The 16,694-nt window shown below is 42.5% G+C and overlaps 1 protein-coding gene across 1 annotated transcript in view; it reads right to left on the bottom strand.

Annotated features, from left to right (window-relative positions):
* Positions 1–16,694, bottom strand: part of skap1 (src kinase associated phosphoprotein 1) — a 29,302-nt gene that overhangs the window by 3,156 nt on the left and 9,452 nt on the right. The window contains exons 5-11 of the mRNA XM_044014120.1: positions 11,522–11,602; positions 11,278–11,361; positions 11,065–11,189; positions 10,178–10,241; positions 8,294–8,479; positions 6,057–6,110; positions 5,844–5,953 (exon numbers count right to left, since the gene is read on the bottom strand). Coding sequence (XP_043870055.1) covers positions 5,844–5,953; positions 6,057–6,110; positions 8,294–8,479; positions 10,178–10,241; positions 11,065–11,189; positions 11,278–11,361; positions 11,522–11,602 — 704 coding nt within the window. The remainder of the gene's footprint in view (positions 1–5,843; positions 5,954–6,056; positions 6,111–8,293; positions 8,480–10,177; positions 10,242–11,064; positions 11,190–11,277; positions 11,362–11,521; positions 11,603–16,694) is intronic.

A 16,694-nucleotide genomic window follows, 5' to 3' on the forward strand; every position in this document is an offset into this window, starting at 1 on the left:
TGGAAGTCTGTCAGGCGTGCAGAGTCCATCCTCCTCATACTTGCAAAGGGTTCATCCAGAGTACACCTGCTGTAATGGGGACATTCCAAGAGGTGTGGGGAGTAAATTATCCAAATGATGCCAACTCATCAACGTCCACCTCCTTCTGTTTGTTTTCCTCTTTTTTGTCTTTCGGGTTGATTTGTTTCTGTGTGATTCTGCATCTGAAGTGTTGTGATGCTAAGGTTGGGGGCAAGGAGCAGGCACATTGCCGCTCAGTGTGGCACCGTGAAAGATTGAACAAGTTGTTAAGCGTTCACCTGAAATGGGAGATGTTTCCTCTGAGATGCTCTGTCGTGAGGTAAATCAAGTGTGTCTGGGCAGCGTCGTCCCGGGAAACGTCTGCTTTCGTCCCATTTATGAGACGTACGGGAGCACACTGTGTGAGTGTGAGAGGTGACACATATCAGAGCCTGTGTTTGCTGCAACCTGGATGCAGCTCAAATAAACTCTGTGGGAGCAAAGGGAGGACAAGTGGGGGGGGGCAAACAGCGCCGTGTTGTGGTGGCTGCGGCGCGTTGACTCGTTAACCTCCCGGTGACTCCTCCGTGGAGAGAGCAGGGGAATGAGTGTGGGCGGGGCTGGCACTGAGCGCAAGTTGCCATGACAACACCTGCAGTGTACCGGCACGATCGTTTATTTACCACTCAGGGGGCTGGCTAATGGTGGCATTCTGATAGGCCCATCACTCATGTTCCCGACCGGAGGACGGATTGACAACTAACCGAGCCTGAAGCGAAGGAGACGACGGTGAGTCGTGGTTGGTTGGATGCAGTGAGAGACAGCGGGTGAAGCAGGTGTCGCGTCACACCGTGCACCTATACACAACACACTTTCTATATCGCTCTCTCTCTCTGACCACAACATTACAAAACACACCTTTTATTTTTAAAAAACAAAATTCTGACCTTCCTTACTCTTTTCCTTCCCTGAACCACAGACCCATGCTCCCAGAAGAAATGCACACAAATATACACAATCCCAAATGCATACAAAGTAGGGGGAGCGCTAATAAGCCTGACACATGAGGCATCTTTCCTTGGCCACCAGCTGACTGAGGCAGGCCTTGGGCGTGATGGAGCGCAGGAAGTCTCTCATTGCCCTGCTGCTGAACCCGCCGCCTGGGTGTTACAATCTCTCCCTTCCTCCCTCCCTCCTATCCTCCCTTCCTATCTCCAGCCTCCTTACTCTTTCCCTCCTATTCCTCTCTTTCCATCTCTCCTGTATTAGCCTTCTGCTTGCATCCATTGTTGTTTTTTTTTCTCCTCCATGTGGACTCATCAGATTCACTGCAGCTTGCTGCAGTTCTTCCATCAGTGGTCACTAACAAAGAAACATGAACACCTTGTGCCTGACAGAAGCCAGTAATCTGTAATCCGCAATCAGGTTAGTGGGCCCTCGTCACTGCTCACGCTGGTGCACTTCACAAATGACCCGATAGTACCTGAAACTGTGGTGGAAATGCTTGTTGTGTGTTTGGGGGTTATTTTAAGGCTTCCGTGCCAAAAGAAATCCCCAAAATCCGTGCAGGAATATAAAAATATGACAGGTAATTGTGCACAACAGGATCAGAATGGCTATTTAGTGTCCATTTTTCCAAGTGGGCTTTTAATTAAATCAATGAATTGGCTTCATGGAAACATGACAGAGCATGAGAACATTTGAAAATATCTCAGGGATGATGAGATTTAATAAAAAGAAAACCTACTCGTTCCTTTCTAATGCACGCCCGGGATTACAGATAGCTCCTTAACTTAATAGCAATTTAAAGTGGATTTGTGTATGCCACTGAGTGTCTGTAATGATGGCTGTTTACGCCGCCCCTCATTTATAATAATTAAGCAGAATGGATTGGGGGTCGGTTGCTCGGACACGGTTCTGGGCTATTGGCTTGGGCTGAATAATGACCTACTGTAGTTGACCGGGGGATGACCGCTGCCTCCTGCATGACCCCAAACCCCAGACTCACCCCCTGCTACTCTGGGTGGTAAATAGGATGTCTTGCCTGTCTATAGCGTCTTGGTGTCTATGGCCACAAAAGCAGCTAGGGGTCTTTAAATGGGTGTGTGACAGAGAAACGGAGAACAGAGAGAGGGGGGACGGGAGTTCACACAAAAGAATAAAGGGATCCCTCCTCTTTGTCTCCCTTGCTTGACTTTTCCCATCTGATTGTTTGCCCACTTTTGCTTTTCTTCGGCTGCATTCAGTGAGTGTGACCTGTGGGCAGCAGACCAAACCAGCTTGTAAAACCGAGATATGACACGAATAAAAGGCCATGCGGGTAGCCTGGAATGAATACGAGTGTCCATTTAAGCACAAATTTCCTATTTTCAGCTTTTTTAACAGCAGTTGCTGGAAGATAAATATCGCAGCACGTGAATTTAAAAGACAGTAAATCAGCTTCTAGTGTTTGCATAAGTTGCCTCTTCATAAAGCCATCCCGTTATGAGACTGCTACAAACTGCCACAAGGTGTCAGTGGTGTCCATGTTCTCATTGTCTCTAACCAGCAGCTGCAGCTGAACACTTAGGTCTAAATGTGAATTGACGACTCTGCTTTGGGGAGACGCAGCGGATTGGCTGGCTCGTCTCCCTCTCTCTGTGTTTTGGTTGGACAACAGATGGAAGAAGAGAGGTGAGCAGGGCAATGGGCTGGAAGAGGGAGAGGTGGCAGCAGAGCTTGCCAGAGTTTTAAGGACCCTGGATGGGTTCGTGCCATAAATCTCTCCCCACTCCATCCCACCGTTCTCCATGAGTGCCTGTGAGAATACAGGAATGTGACAGCTGACCTGTAGAGCCCATGTCTTTTTATTGTGGATACATAAATTAGAGGGCAAGAATGCAGGACAGCCTTATGGCTTACTGTGAGACACAGCTGACAATGTACACAAGCGTTACACACGTCAGGGGAAAGTAAAACAATAGCTTTCAGCCGCTGTGATATATGAACGCCGTACTGTAGCCGCTACATTGTAAATCCTAACGTATCATTTTCCTTCGTCTGCTTAGGATAAGCAGCATCTCAACCATTTAAAAAAAAATCTGAGAGTGTGATACTGCAAAAAAGGAAGCTCGGCGATATTAGTCATCACACACTAAAATGTCATTGTAATGCCATAATGTGTACGAGAAAAATGCAAGCTCTCAGAAATGAAATGCCAGAGCGAAGGGGGGAAAAAAAAATCCCAAGATGGATTTCATAGTGTGTTTCTACCTCATGTATCAGCGCACTGAGCATCGACATCACGCTCTGCGGAAAGCAAGTTAGGCATCACTGAAACCAGCAGCGGAGGCGCACCATGAGATTAATTCTCTTGAACTAATGGGATTCATATGAGTTGTGAGGTTCCTAATTTATTTACTTTGTCAGTGACATGCAGATATGCACGAGCACACAGCAGCACACAAGGGGGAGAAAAAAAACACACAGATACAGTAAAAATGCCCCCACTTTACAGTAAGTGAGAGATCAATAATGATGGATGAGGGCCTTTTATATAATCGGCATGTTCTCCTCAGTTCACAGCCATATGACACTCCGCCTGTGGCTATGCCATTCTGCACTTCAGCAGTCAATCACATCCCAGCTTTAAAAATAACACTTTGTTAGCACCATTGATTTAGCACTTAGAGCGTGTCCTTATTACCTTGTAATTATGGTCAGTGTTGACATAACAGCACAGACAACTAGGCCTCCCACCCTCTAAGAGAATTTATGGGCCCTGGTTTTATTACGGCCATTTCATGTGTCTGGGTCCCCAGTTAAGTGACAGACTTGAGATCCAGCCAAGGGCCCGTATTTCACTCACGGAGGTCAGGGTTCTTAGGAATCCCCCCGTAAAACTCAACGCGCAAAGGGCCAACATGTTCACGCAGAAGACACAGGGAAGCCCTCCCCAAGGGCTCGTTAAAATAAATAGCCGATTACAGGCCATAATCCAAATAATTCTATTCATGAGGGGAATGTGTTGCTATTAGGATGCAAAATGGGACACAGGTGGAGTTGTAGCATCACACGAAACCAAAAAAGAATAAATTCGGGAGCCGTTTCAGACTTAGCCTTTACATAATTTACAGCCTCGCTGACACCCAGGCTCTAAACCCTGTGGAAGATAGTTAGCATATTCTCTCATAATCTCTCAGTGTGTTATGACTTCAGCGTACAGCTCGACAAAACAAGAGCGATCTGTGTCATTAAGACCGTGAGATACTACAGCCAAGTCTTGCTTCCAACCTGGAACTTGGTTTGCTTTTAAGATCTCCAGTGATGCTGTAATCTGATCCATCCAGTGAAAAGTGATACGGCAGGCAGGCTGAGGCGGTTTAAAGCAGATCTGTAGCTCAGAGCCAGGTCCCCTTTGTTTCCCCAAGTACACTGCCTCTGTCATCCTTACGTGAAAAATGGACATGGCTGTTTTGACATTTCGCCCTATCAAACAGCGCACAGAGACGGAGAAGGCTGGTTTCTCATTAATCTGGAACTGGCAAGAGAACCTCAATTAAGAACCTTGTGCAAAAGCATATTTTATGCTGCTATAAACAAAAGGCCAATATTCCCTAAACAAAAAACATAGTACTGTTTTATCTTTCTAAAACTTGCACTTTATGATCATACCAAGAAAAAACAGAGTGTTTCCCTGTATGTGAATTGCTCAAAAATATAAAAATAATAATTAAAATTTAGCTCCTCTAACTGCTGATCAAAGATGTCATGGGATTGAATACTCGATTTCTTCATCTCCGCCATAAAACTACTGACAGGAAAGCTGAGTGTGCTGTAATTTCTTCCTCCCACTGCTCTTCAGATAATTTACCTAAACACAGAGCATGATGATTCAATTTCAAACTGAACCAATAGCAACAGTCTGGGAACAAGACGCCGTACGCAGCAGAGTAAAAGTGCCCAAATTACAAGCCATTGATTTCCAGTAGGGTGGCTTTTCAATGGTAGATACTCTGCATGTAACTACAAGATGGCCATAAAACACAAGGAAATAGACTGAGAGAAAAGAGCTGAGATGCACCTGCAGTTTATGTCAAACAGAAAGGAAGAGCTTCGCATGGCTGCCTACTCAATTAACCCCTGTGATAGAGGCTCTATAATGAACAACAGCACCATTACACAGCACGAGAATGGTGCTTCACCCTAGTGGCCCGGGAATAGACAACGCCACTGTTGGCGCTTCTCTGCTGCATCGACATACAAGTGATGGCGGCGATATCAGCATGTTTTCGAAAAAGTAAATGAAGACACCACGATAACTGGAATTGACGTTGTTTTAACTCTTAATTAATTGCGTATTTTATACATCTGCGTCACATTTGACTCATTTTAAACATGAGTCACAAACGATTCCTGGTGGAGATGAGCTGCAGAACAGTCATCTCCCATTTGACTTAACTGGTGAACTTGAAACTTTGTCATATGAGGCTTGTTTTTTGGTGGGAAACTGATAACTGAATTGATTCTGACACATTAGTTTGTGTCCGGTTTGTTGGGTAAAATGTCACCATTACTGGCACGATCATATACAGTAAACCATTTTGTGTTGCCATGGTTACAATGAAGTTAATTATGGGCAGCAACCCTCTCCCTGAAGTAAGCCATGATTTGATCTGTTTTGAACATTTTCAAAGGCATCTATGTCGGAAAACTTTCACTGAACTACTGAATTCTGAATAGACTTCACATTTTTACTGAATTAAATTCATGAATGAAGAACAAAATACGGACTTTTTTTGTCATTTACCAGCTAATAACCCTAAAAGCACTTTTAAATAACGTCTCAGATTATCGCTGCTGACCTTGCTAATGATGTAGATGAGATCTCCTCTCTGGAAGGCCAGCTCATCTGGCTCGTCAGCCTGGCAATCCCATAAACCCTGGTAGTAGTTAGCGTAATCTGATGACCAAGCTGAGAGAAAATGCAGAGCACAAATTAAAATTTTGCCGTCGCCTTGAACTACTGAGTTGGAAATGTTCTCATTATTAGCACAAGACCGTAATGAGGTTCTGACCTGTTTTGCTCTTCATGTCACTGCTCTCATCCTTCTGATCCAGGAAATCCTCATCTACACAAACAAAATACAACAAAAAAAATTATTATTTGACCAACATTTTACCACTTGGGGTTGACTCCATTGAAAGCTGACTTAAAGACCATTTTTTTTGTTGTCTCGCAGGAAACAAATAACACACAGTCTCTCTGATTTTATCTCCACGTGACACAAGATTGAACTATTCAATGAGAATCAATTTCTTTAGATTTATCTGAGTGCCAGACAGGAGAAGCTGAAGAAAAAAAGAGGCTGCCTTAAAGGCACGTGGAGGCGGCCGTGTCATTGACCGCGGGGCGTGGCACCCGGTGGTCTGAGAGGTGACACAGTGATACGCCTGCCCTCTGTCTCCCACATCCATCCTTAACACTCGCTGGCTGACAGCAACGCCACAACCCAGCAACACTATCCAACTTCCAGCACAACCTGCGCCTCTGCTTCCAGGAAGAGCAGGAAGGATGACACACACACACACACACATACACACACACACAGATATATAGTGTATATTCAACACATGCATATTTGTGATCAAAGGAACACTTTGTGTTTTGATGCTGAACATTTCTTGTGTCTCTATGCAACGCAGTGACTGGCACATTTCGACAACAACATTACTCTTGTCTCCTTTAAAACGCAGACAAGATCACTTCAGCTTGCACACACATGAACCCTGAAAAAGAGACAAAAAGAGATTTCAAATGTATTTGCAAAAGGTCCACACATTTGTTCCAGCTCTCTTCAGTTGCAGTAGAGGAGAGCATCCTTCAGTTGAGAGGCCACGGCAATGGGCCAACGGTTTCTATATCAAAGTGATTTAATTTTCCAGTCAATAAAATCAGTCATCAACCCCAGAGCTGATGGCACCGACGCTGCATTCTGCCTGCAACTGAGCCATGTTCAGAAATTCGCTACGAAAAAAAATGATCGTCACCTAAAACACTTAAGTCCTTTTTTTTTTTTCCCCGTTTTGTATTATTTTTCCATTTATTATTCCTTACATTGGGAGTATAAACACTTCAAAGTACCATATAATAAATGAAGTAAAAGCCTAATAAATTAACAGAACGAAATACTTACTAAACAGTAATATTCATTTATTTGTTTTGCGAAATTAAATTTTCTTTAAATACAATAAAGTACGAGCTGTTTTCCAAATCAATGGCTATAAGCATAATTATCTAATAATTTAACAGTATCTAATCACTGTGTCGAAGCTGCAAGTGAGCAAAGGGCAGTGCAGAATGATTGATAAGTGAAGGGGTGAGAAAGTGAACGAAAGAGCCCGTCATTCGATATGCCATCTGTGGTCAGGGTCTGTACCTCTTCCCAGATGGCTTTGAACGCCGGTGTGACAGTTTGAAGACTGATTTCCCTCTCACCAGTGATTTTGGCAAAGGTAATGTACTCACTGAGTGAAACAGAATCTTGATGTATCTTATTTAATAGAAAGAGTGATGGACGACGGCCTTGAGAAGATCGGATCACCCCTTTTGTCCTTCTCGGGATCTTGTAGCCACCCTGACACGTGGGACCATCTCCCCCCTCAGTAGAGACTCACACTCACACTGTTCTTCGCGCAACACTCTCAATCAGAGTCTAATATCTATTAAAGATGTGACATTAAGACCTAAGAACTATTTTAAGCTCCGGGAGATGCCGTTTTTACTCCCTTTCAACTAAATTGCTGTTGCTAGGCAATTTTAGCCAAAACTCTGCTTAATGGATTGAATTGTAGGCTATTTGTTGCCTGGCAACATTAGCTAATTGGACGTTCTGTGACAGAGCATTGAGAACGACCCGACTCTCGCTGATTTCGACTACATACAGTCACAAACAGATAGCTCTCGGCAAGATAAGGACAGAGAACAGAGGAAGACTCTCCTTCTCCGTGTCCTGTTTGGCTCAGCTTGGTCAACCCTAATCCTGACAAGCTTTATGGTGTTGATTTAAAATGAGTGATCAGTCTGGGTGTCGTAGTGATTGGGAGGCACCTGGCAGCACACACTTTGCAGCCAGGGAAGCTCATCAAGAACACCGTCTTGCTGCTAAAATCCCAGAGGGCTGGAGTGTGTGTGAGGCAGAGCATCTGTGTCTATTTGTCTGACTGAGTATCACACGGGTTTGTGTGTGTAGCACCTTCCGGTCTTTTTATCTGTGTGTGGGCAGTCGCTGGTGTAGTAACCACGTCCTCATACCTGGCAGCACCTCATAGATATCGTCGTCGTCCTCATCCAACTCCCCCTTCTCCTGCCCTCCTGCCAGTCTGGCACTCCGAAAGGCCTGGGCAGCACCAGGCAAAGGAGGACCAGTCAGCCCCTCAATGTCATCATAGGTCTCCTCTTCCTCATCCTCTTCATGAGGGATGAGGGAGGAGCTGAGATCTGTGAGGAGAGACGACGTGATGGGCGGCGTTAGCGCTAAGATGAAGCACAGCGTGGCACAAAAGACACACACACATGTATTAAAAGGGGGGGAAATAAGAGAAATGTTGGAAGGCTCCTGCCAGTACAACAGGCTGAGACATCAATATGCTTCATTGTAGCAGTAAAAAATAAACACTAGAGGCTTAAACTCAGGCTTAAATTATTGTGTATTATCTTTCTTTAAATGTATTAATTACCTGTTGACACTGTAAGATGTGTATATATATTTTCTTGTCTTCAAATGGCTAGCGGTTCCATCCTAACATTAAGAGTCGATTTGCAACGGCACAATGACACAGAGAAAATGACTCAGCAAATGTACACTACTTTTGCTTTCAGTTAAATTTAAGTCTTTTTTTAATAAAATGATGTATTAGTGCATGTTTCATGAGAGCAGGGGTGAAAATAAGGCCTTGAATTAGAAACTACGTACTTGATTTTCTTTTTTAAATTTACAATACTTTATTAACTATACACATTTTTAATCACCTAAACAAATAGCAAAAACAGATAGATGAATGGATCAAAAACTATTATTATTATAATAGTTGTCTGACATTTTATGACTATTCCTCTGTCTGTTCTCTAACCTGTAATCTCCCTTTGTGTTTCTTTTCTTTTTAATTACTATTATTATTACTAAAAAATAAAAATGACTACTTATCAAGACTACATTTAACACGTTTTGTTGCCCGTCACCCCCCATGTCACTCATGTCAATTGCAAACAAAGGCAGAAAATAAATAAACTTAAGCAAAAGAATTTTAGAATTCTCCATGATGTCATCACAAAAATGAAAGTGCATGACGCAAAGGAAAACAGCTATACCCTACGGCGCGGAGGTACATTCTGGGTGTAAAGAGGTTAAAATCAGGCGGCGCACTGTAGTAAAACTGGACTGGAAGGAAGTAAGACAAACTGCAGAGTGTCTGTTACTTCCCGCAAATCAGTGGCCCAGCCCGAGCCCATTTTAGAGTAGACGAGGCAGGACTGCTCTCTCAGATGGAGGAGCCGTCTCATTGCAGGCGACTGGCCACTGCAACACAGGGTATCAGGTCCGCTGCCGTACACCAGCGGCCAAGCAGAAATCAATGTCACTGGAGGATAACCAGAACATCTACCAATCAATTTCCTGTAAGTTGGAATTTGGTAGGAGGGTTAGGGGGAGGAGTGGTTGGGGGGGAGAACTAGAGCTACATGATGGCGCACGTGACATGGTGGGTGACTTGTCGAATGAGGAGACTCAGGACGGCTGTGCAGCCTGTGATGGATCGGGTGTTTTTTATTTGAGCCACAGATGATGAAGCACTTTCCCTCACTTCTGACCTTTCTGCTGTGCAGAAACACAAGCAAACTTTGGTAGAAAAATGAGGGGAAAAAGAAGGTCGAAAGGTTTATAGTGCTCTTATTGTATTCTCCAATTAATCATTGTAACTTTTAAAAAGCCGACTCCAGTCAATTGTATTTATACACACCAGAATAAATTAGTTTTCAACATACAACGTCCTCCATTTCCCTGTCTTGCAATTCTTTACGTAAACAAGGACATCTAAAAAAGGGAATAGGCCTTGAGAGAAGCCAAAATGCAGAGCCCACTCTTCCGAAAAGCTGCATATGCAATAGGTATTCCAGAAAAAAACACACAAAAAAACCTACCTCTAAGTACAAAATCGATTTGGTCCACCCATTCTCGTGCCTCTTGAGGGCTGCTGGCAGTGAACTGAAGGGACAGAATGGCAATAATCCTGCAATTATCATCACATCTAAGAGTGCATTTATGCAGACATAAAAGTCCCGATTTGTCTTCTTGGAGGCACGGAGCAAATCGCTTGCGTGCTGCCACAGGAAAAGGCCAAATAGAAATCGTGTCTTTTAGGATAGGATTTAATGGGTTAAAATAATTTATTCTAAATGCACATTTCAAAAATTCACAGTGATTGAGAAAACATTATTATACACAGACAGTCAATCTGCCAGTGTACCATACACACGTGTATTAAAGGGTTTTTTTTGTTTTTCAAATGAATTTAGATTAGAGCTCAAAGGAAATAATTAGAGATAGTAAAATACTGATCACATGTATTTAACAAATAGTCACATATTAAGCAGCAGGAAATTATTGTTTCAGTTATTGAATAATGCAGCAATTATTTAATCAAAAATAAAAATTGAAAAGAGTGGAAAATGCAGATTATAGATTCCTAAACCTAAATACTATCTTGTCCAAATTTATATTATTGAGTTAATTATTACTTGATATAAATTTTACAATTACAGTAACTATGGTCATGTGAAAGGTCACTGAGCGTTAACCGTCCGATGAATTCCAAATTTGATACTTAATTAATGTGATTAGTAAGTAAGTGTTCTTGTTTCTATATATTCATTTATTTTTTCACAGACATTGTGACCAAAGTTGAATGAATTAGGTGATCTCTTGCACACATGGGTCATTTTAACACTCTCTTGTGTACGTCAATTCCCTGACATGTTCTTTTATTCACGTGAGTCTGTACAGGCTTTTATGTGGTGTTAATGCAGACCTGGAAAGCCCGTCGTCCTGGCGCGAAGAACTCGAAACAGGCATTTTTCTTGGAGTCTCTTCTCAGGTTGGTCACCAGCTGAACACTGTACTCGTTGATATGAAATGAACCCTTCTGCTGTTTATCTGCGGGGACGATTGCACAATGTGAGCCGTTATCTGATTCAATTAAAGTACCTGTGACACTACCAGCACATGGACATTTAACACAAACCTTTTTCACACCCGTAGTAGTAGAATATTAAGTTGTTGAGGACACACCATCTCTTTTGCCACTCGGAGCCAAAGAAGCTGTGATCTAATGTAGTAAAAACATATAGGTTTCAATACAAGTGCTAAATGTGAACAAATATCTTCAAATATTTTCTACATTCAGGATAATTGCAGTATTACACATTATGCTATTAACTATGCATAAATGTCACCCATCCAGGACTGGCACCTATAGGCTGCCATACCTTTCCGTCTTTTCTCCAGGTAGCCTTGCTTCAAAATGTTGTTAAGGTCCTGAGCTGCCACGGCTGGAATGTCACCAAAATCTGTGAATAAAAGCATTCAATTTGTTAATCTAAGAAATACAATGGGAAATGCCCAGAGAGAAATTCAGCTACAACTTCATAGTGACATATAAAAAGAGAAAAGCTAAAGAGATTTTCCTTTTTGATAAGTGATTAAAAACTATTATTAGCTAATTGTTCCAATCCCCAATAAGCTGCACTTAAAAGGCAACACAAACACACACCGTGCATATAAAATCTCCCACTCTGTGGATCAAATACATCCCAGCTATAGGCTTTAGCAAACCGGGATCAATACATGTACAGTGCTGCTGAGCACTGCACTCCATTCATCTGCTCACATTGCACTTTTAATGGGAGCAACCTTCCTGTGGGGACTCAAACAACTCTCATCAATTTGCAAAGTCAAATTTGAAAACATGAGAGGACAATGGCACACCCTTAAGAGCCTTAAGTTAATTAGTGCAGTTGTTAGAAAGCAATGCACCACGTATGTCAGAGAGTATTAATCCTACTGTGCCATTTGTGCAAGGGAGAAGTTTTAAGACGCCGCTGCTCAGCTTTTTCATCTTCGTGGGGGAGGTGCAATCTAACGCTGTGATTATATGAAGTGTGTTTAAACCTCCCATTCACCAGAACACCTGCAGAGAAGTGCTTTTAACCAGCTGTTCCATGTTTGACTTAGTTTTGAAGGTCTAACAAGAAATGTGCTTGTTTGACCTACTGTCTAGCCTTAAGTTATTAGAGGGCACCTTGTATAATTGACCCCTGTTTGGCCTTGAGGGCCATCTTCTGCCCCAGGACTACTTGGGTTTTTTTTCCATGTGTCAAAAACAAAGCTCAGCATCCTCCAAATTCATTAGTCTACAGGCATTAGAGTCTTAGCAGGAGAAAAAAGCCGAGGGCGAACAGGAACCGCCTTTTTAGTCTGAAACACAGGAACAATTTAAAGACCATTTACACTGGTCAGTGTGACACCTCACACAGTCCACTGATGACAAGGGGAATGCCTGGAGTCCATCCCTCTGTTTAACTGCTGGGAAAACCCAAACATGTCACACCAAACAAGGTCCTTTGACTTAAACAAAGAGCACCTCCTAACAATGGAAAAAGAGGAACCTCTTTCTCAATTTAAAAAAATCACCAACATGAGAAAAAGCAGCTTTATTCGAATATTCACTCCATCTGTGTCTTGTTCCCTCTCTCTCTCTCTTAGAGCGACTGCATTGAGTCTGCCCTCAGTGTGTGTCCTGTTAGAAAGACTCTGATCTAGAGAGTGAAGTTGATATCCTTAGCTTGGCTTACATTCCAGAGATTTAGCTTCACAACAGTGCAGCGTGTGATCCGACAACGCCGCTGCGCCTCAGCTCGTGGGCCTGACAGATGAGCGGGTCATTCTAGAGCAGAGCCCCAGACACCTCACCGCACTAACACACTCACATATCATCAGCCTGCCGTTGTGGATGGACTGACTGGTGACATAATAAATACAGAGGTGCTTGGGACTGTTTTGTCAAAGAGAACCTGATTCAGTACATCATAACAAACAGCGGTCATTATGCTCCCCCACCTCATCCATCCGCCAGCAGACCGTCCATTTTTTTCCCCGGGCCTGCTTCCCTGTTGCGGCCCACTTCCAATCCCCTCATCCGTCTGCTTCCCTCGCTCTTCATTTATCTCAAAGGTCGAGCACGGCTAATAGATGAGGAGGTACAAAATCAACATGGGATCGCTCTGATCTGCTTGAGTCAATAAACATTGCACATTTGTGCGTGTTTAACACTTTAACGCTGAGTGACCTCACTTGACTGTATGAATCCTCAAACAGGAATACACAGAGCGTAGCGCACACAGGCTTGAGTGCAAACTGAAGCACATGCACAATTATAATTCTACGTTCTTCCACAGGGTCGCAGCACAACCTAAAAACAGCGCACTGCTTCATGCTGCTTGCTCAAGTCCTTAATTCCACCCTAAACAAAAGCAGAGTCCTGATTGCTCCCGAGTTAAAAATGCCTCCTTTAATGAAAATTACACACTAACACCTCTTTGGGACCAATGCAATTTTAAGTGGATATTCAGGGGTAATGTTATTTGAAAACGTGTAATTTAGAGTGTTGGGGAAAAAAAACAGCAACCATCATGGTGTTTGAGTTTTGAGTTTGAGTAGAGGCACAGAGAGAGACACATTAATGCATCTAATTAAAGGCTCATCAAAATGGCAGACAGACGGCACTCTTTCATAAAAATCATAAATGGCCGTATCAATTATTCAGAGCAATGCCATGACTTCATTTTCATCCCTTTTGCGTTTTAATTAGCACCATCCACAGCTTTGGTATTGACATTAATTTGATGGCAATTTATTGATATTTCAGCGTAACCTATTTAGCTGAGTGCAATTACCAACAAAGAGAAGCAGATAGATGCGATGTGAGAGTCACATCCCGTGTTTCGTAAATCAAGGTGAGGAGTTGCTACGGGCCACGCTAACTGAATCTAACAGCTCTCAGTGGTAATCAGTGAGAGGAGATTTGAGCCACCCAATTTCCAAATGGAGGGAGATAATCTATAGAAACTGACCAGAAATATGTGTTAATTGATCCTGACAAAGAGGCATTTCCATACACGGGCTGACCTGTGTGCCGCTACGTTCTGTCACCTCCCTGAACTTGTTTTAAAGCCATGTTGGGGAAGGTGCTGGCAACAATGCATCTGAGTTGGCAGCAGTTTGCCACAGCCGCAATCTCTCATTTGGTTATTCACACTCTCTCAGCGTGGTGTTATGAGCTCAGCAGTTGATCCTGCAAGAAAGGTCTGATTTATGTTAGCATGACCAGAGGGAGTTAATGTATTCTCTCATTAAAATCCACTTTAGTTGGGATGAAAGTCAATCAAAGGCTGTATAGAGAGTGAATCAAAATGAAGGGAAATGGTTGGGTGGGAGGAATAATATGTTACATTAGATCTAACGGTGGTCATAATGCAACAAAGATGTTATGAAAACACCAAAATGCACTGAGGATGCAGAGGAGTGCAGATGACGGGAAGGGTGAGAGGCGAGTGAGAAGTCACTCTCTTCTATCACGGACAGCAGTGATAGAGCTGGCAAGGTTCAGTCCCAGCAGGGTACATGCACTTATGAGTCAGGGGTCTGGACCATTACTGTATCCCCAGGTACAGAAATCACACAGTTCCCGCAGCCGTTTACACGGAGAACACATAAGAGGAGCAGGGACGCGACCATCAGCGAGTGTTTCCTCGACTCTTCCTCTATTCTGCGTCTACAAAACAACATATGGCCAAAAACGTCATCACAATAAGACGATCCAATTCAGTCGGTATTAATAATTATTGCCATAAAATGTCAGATAGTTACAGATTCTAGTTACAGATTCAGTTTTACTCCTGAAGGAATACTGAAGAAACAGTGGTTTTAAACTTCTTACCGACCAAATCTGAGGAAAAACATTATGTGCTACATCTCAAAATGTGTTCGCACAATGCACGCATATGATATTTGAACATTTGTTATGTTGATATTGAAGAGAATAATATCACAACATATAATGTAATACCTAAAATTACGCAGAGAATAATTTGGATACATGTAGGTAAAATGTGCAAAGAGAAGAAAGAGGCAGTAATGCAACATTATGGATGCCAACTGCCGTAAAAATACACTCAAGAAGGATAAAAAAAAAAAAGAAGAGATTATGCTGATGTGTAGACGTGTAATATACTACATATGTCATGGTGGAAATGCCGTGCTGTATTTATTACGTTTGATATACGGACAGTATGGTCTGGTGGAATAGAAAAGACATGAAAATGAAAAATTATTTGATAATATTTGTGCCTGGATCTGTCCGTCAGTGTCTATCTGGTGTATTTAAAGTCAAATATTGGCTGTCTCTTGTGTCTAAACTATCTATTCTTTTATCGTGTGTGTGTGCGCGTCAGTCCAAATCTGCTGTACTCTGTGCTTGTAATCCTATTTAATGCTATGTTGTAAAATCTGTCGTCCTTTGTGATGTGACATTTATCTGATGTTGTGAAGTTATTTGATCATGTCGTCAGTATTTTTCCGCTCCGTCACAATTTAAACGGGACTCTTTTCATTCTTGATGCAACTACTACCACTACTACTATGTATTATTTTTATTTTAGTTTAGTATTTTAGTATTTAAATGTTGTGTTGAAGAAACAGTTAGTCAGATTAACTAGTCCAAAATCAAAAGAAATTAAATTCTACTATTATAAATAATGAAAACCTGTTCATGTTAACCTAAAACTTTCATATTTTTGCATTAAAGAACTTAGAAGTTTTGGCTAATTTTCTGAAAATGAATTATTGGCTGATCGCTTCCAGGTCCATGGTAAGAATTTGAAGCGATCAGCCAATCATTTTTTTTAATTTGTCTTTCTTCATGAGCTGAAGAGAGAAATTAAAAAATGTAGTTGTGATACTTGTGTCATTTACTTGTGTTGACGGCCAGGTAAAAAAAAAAGAAAAGAAAAGAGTTGAGAGCATTAATGGGATAAATAAATCTATTTAAGGGTGTGTAGGTTGGAATGAAAATTGGAAAGTAATCATATGTTTTCTTTCTCCTTTGCTTAGTCCTTGAGCACAGGGGCTTTCACAGTGCCTTTTCGATGCGAGAGGTACTGGAGTGAATGCAGCATCAGGGGGCAGGACCTGACCTCGGCGTGAACTCTTCTGATGAGGTGAAACAGAAGGCAGAAAGAGGCTCCCCGGCCCTGGGTATAGGTTGGGGGGGGGTGGAATGCTGCTGATTCTACAGACGAAGCCAGCGAGACCACAATCCTCTTCCATACTGTCCTTGATTAGGAAAAAGGATTCACTCAGTGCACCTTCACCCACCCAGCGCTCAATCTGCACGCAAGCCAAAGCTAAATTGATACATTTTTCCTCATTACAGAAGAAGGCCTTTGCTGCGCGTCCCTCCGGCTAGGCGGCCGTCAGAAAGGAGGAGAGAGACTGAGCGGCACTGAGGTTAAGGGCAGAATGTCTTTCCTGCCCTCCTCTCTTCCCCGTGATTTGATTAGGACTTCAGTCATCAATACATAAACCGTGTTTAGGACCTCCTAA

This window comes from Solea senegalensis, linkage group LG18, assembly GCF_019176455.1.
Source record: "Solea senegalensis isolate Sse05_10M linkage group LG18, IFAPA_SoseM_1, whole genome shotgun sequence".
Taxonomy (NCBI): Eukaryota; Metazoa; Chordata; class Actinopteri; order Pleuronectiformes; family Soleidae; genus Solea; species Solea senegalensis.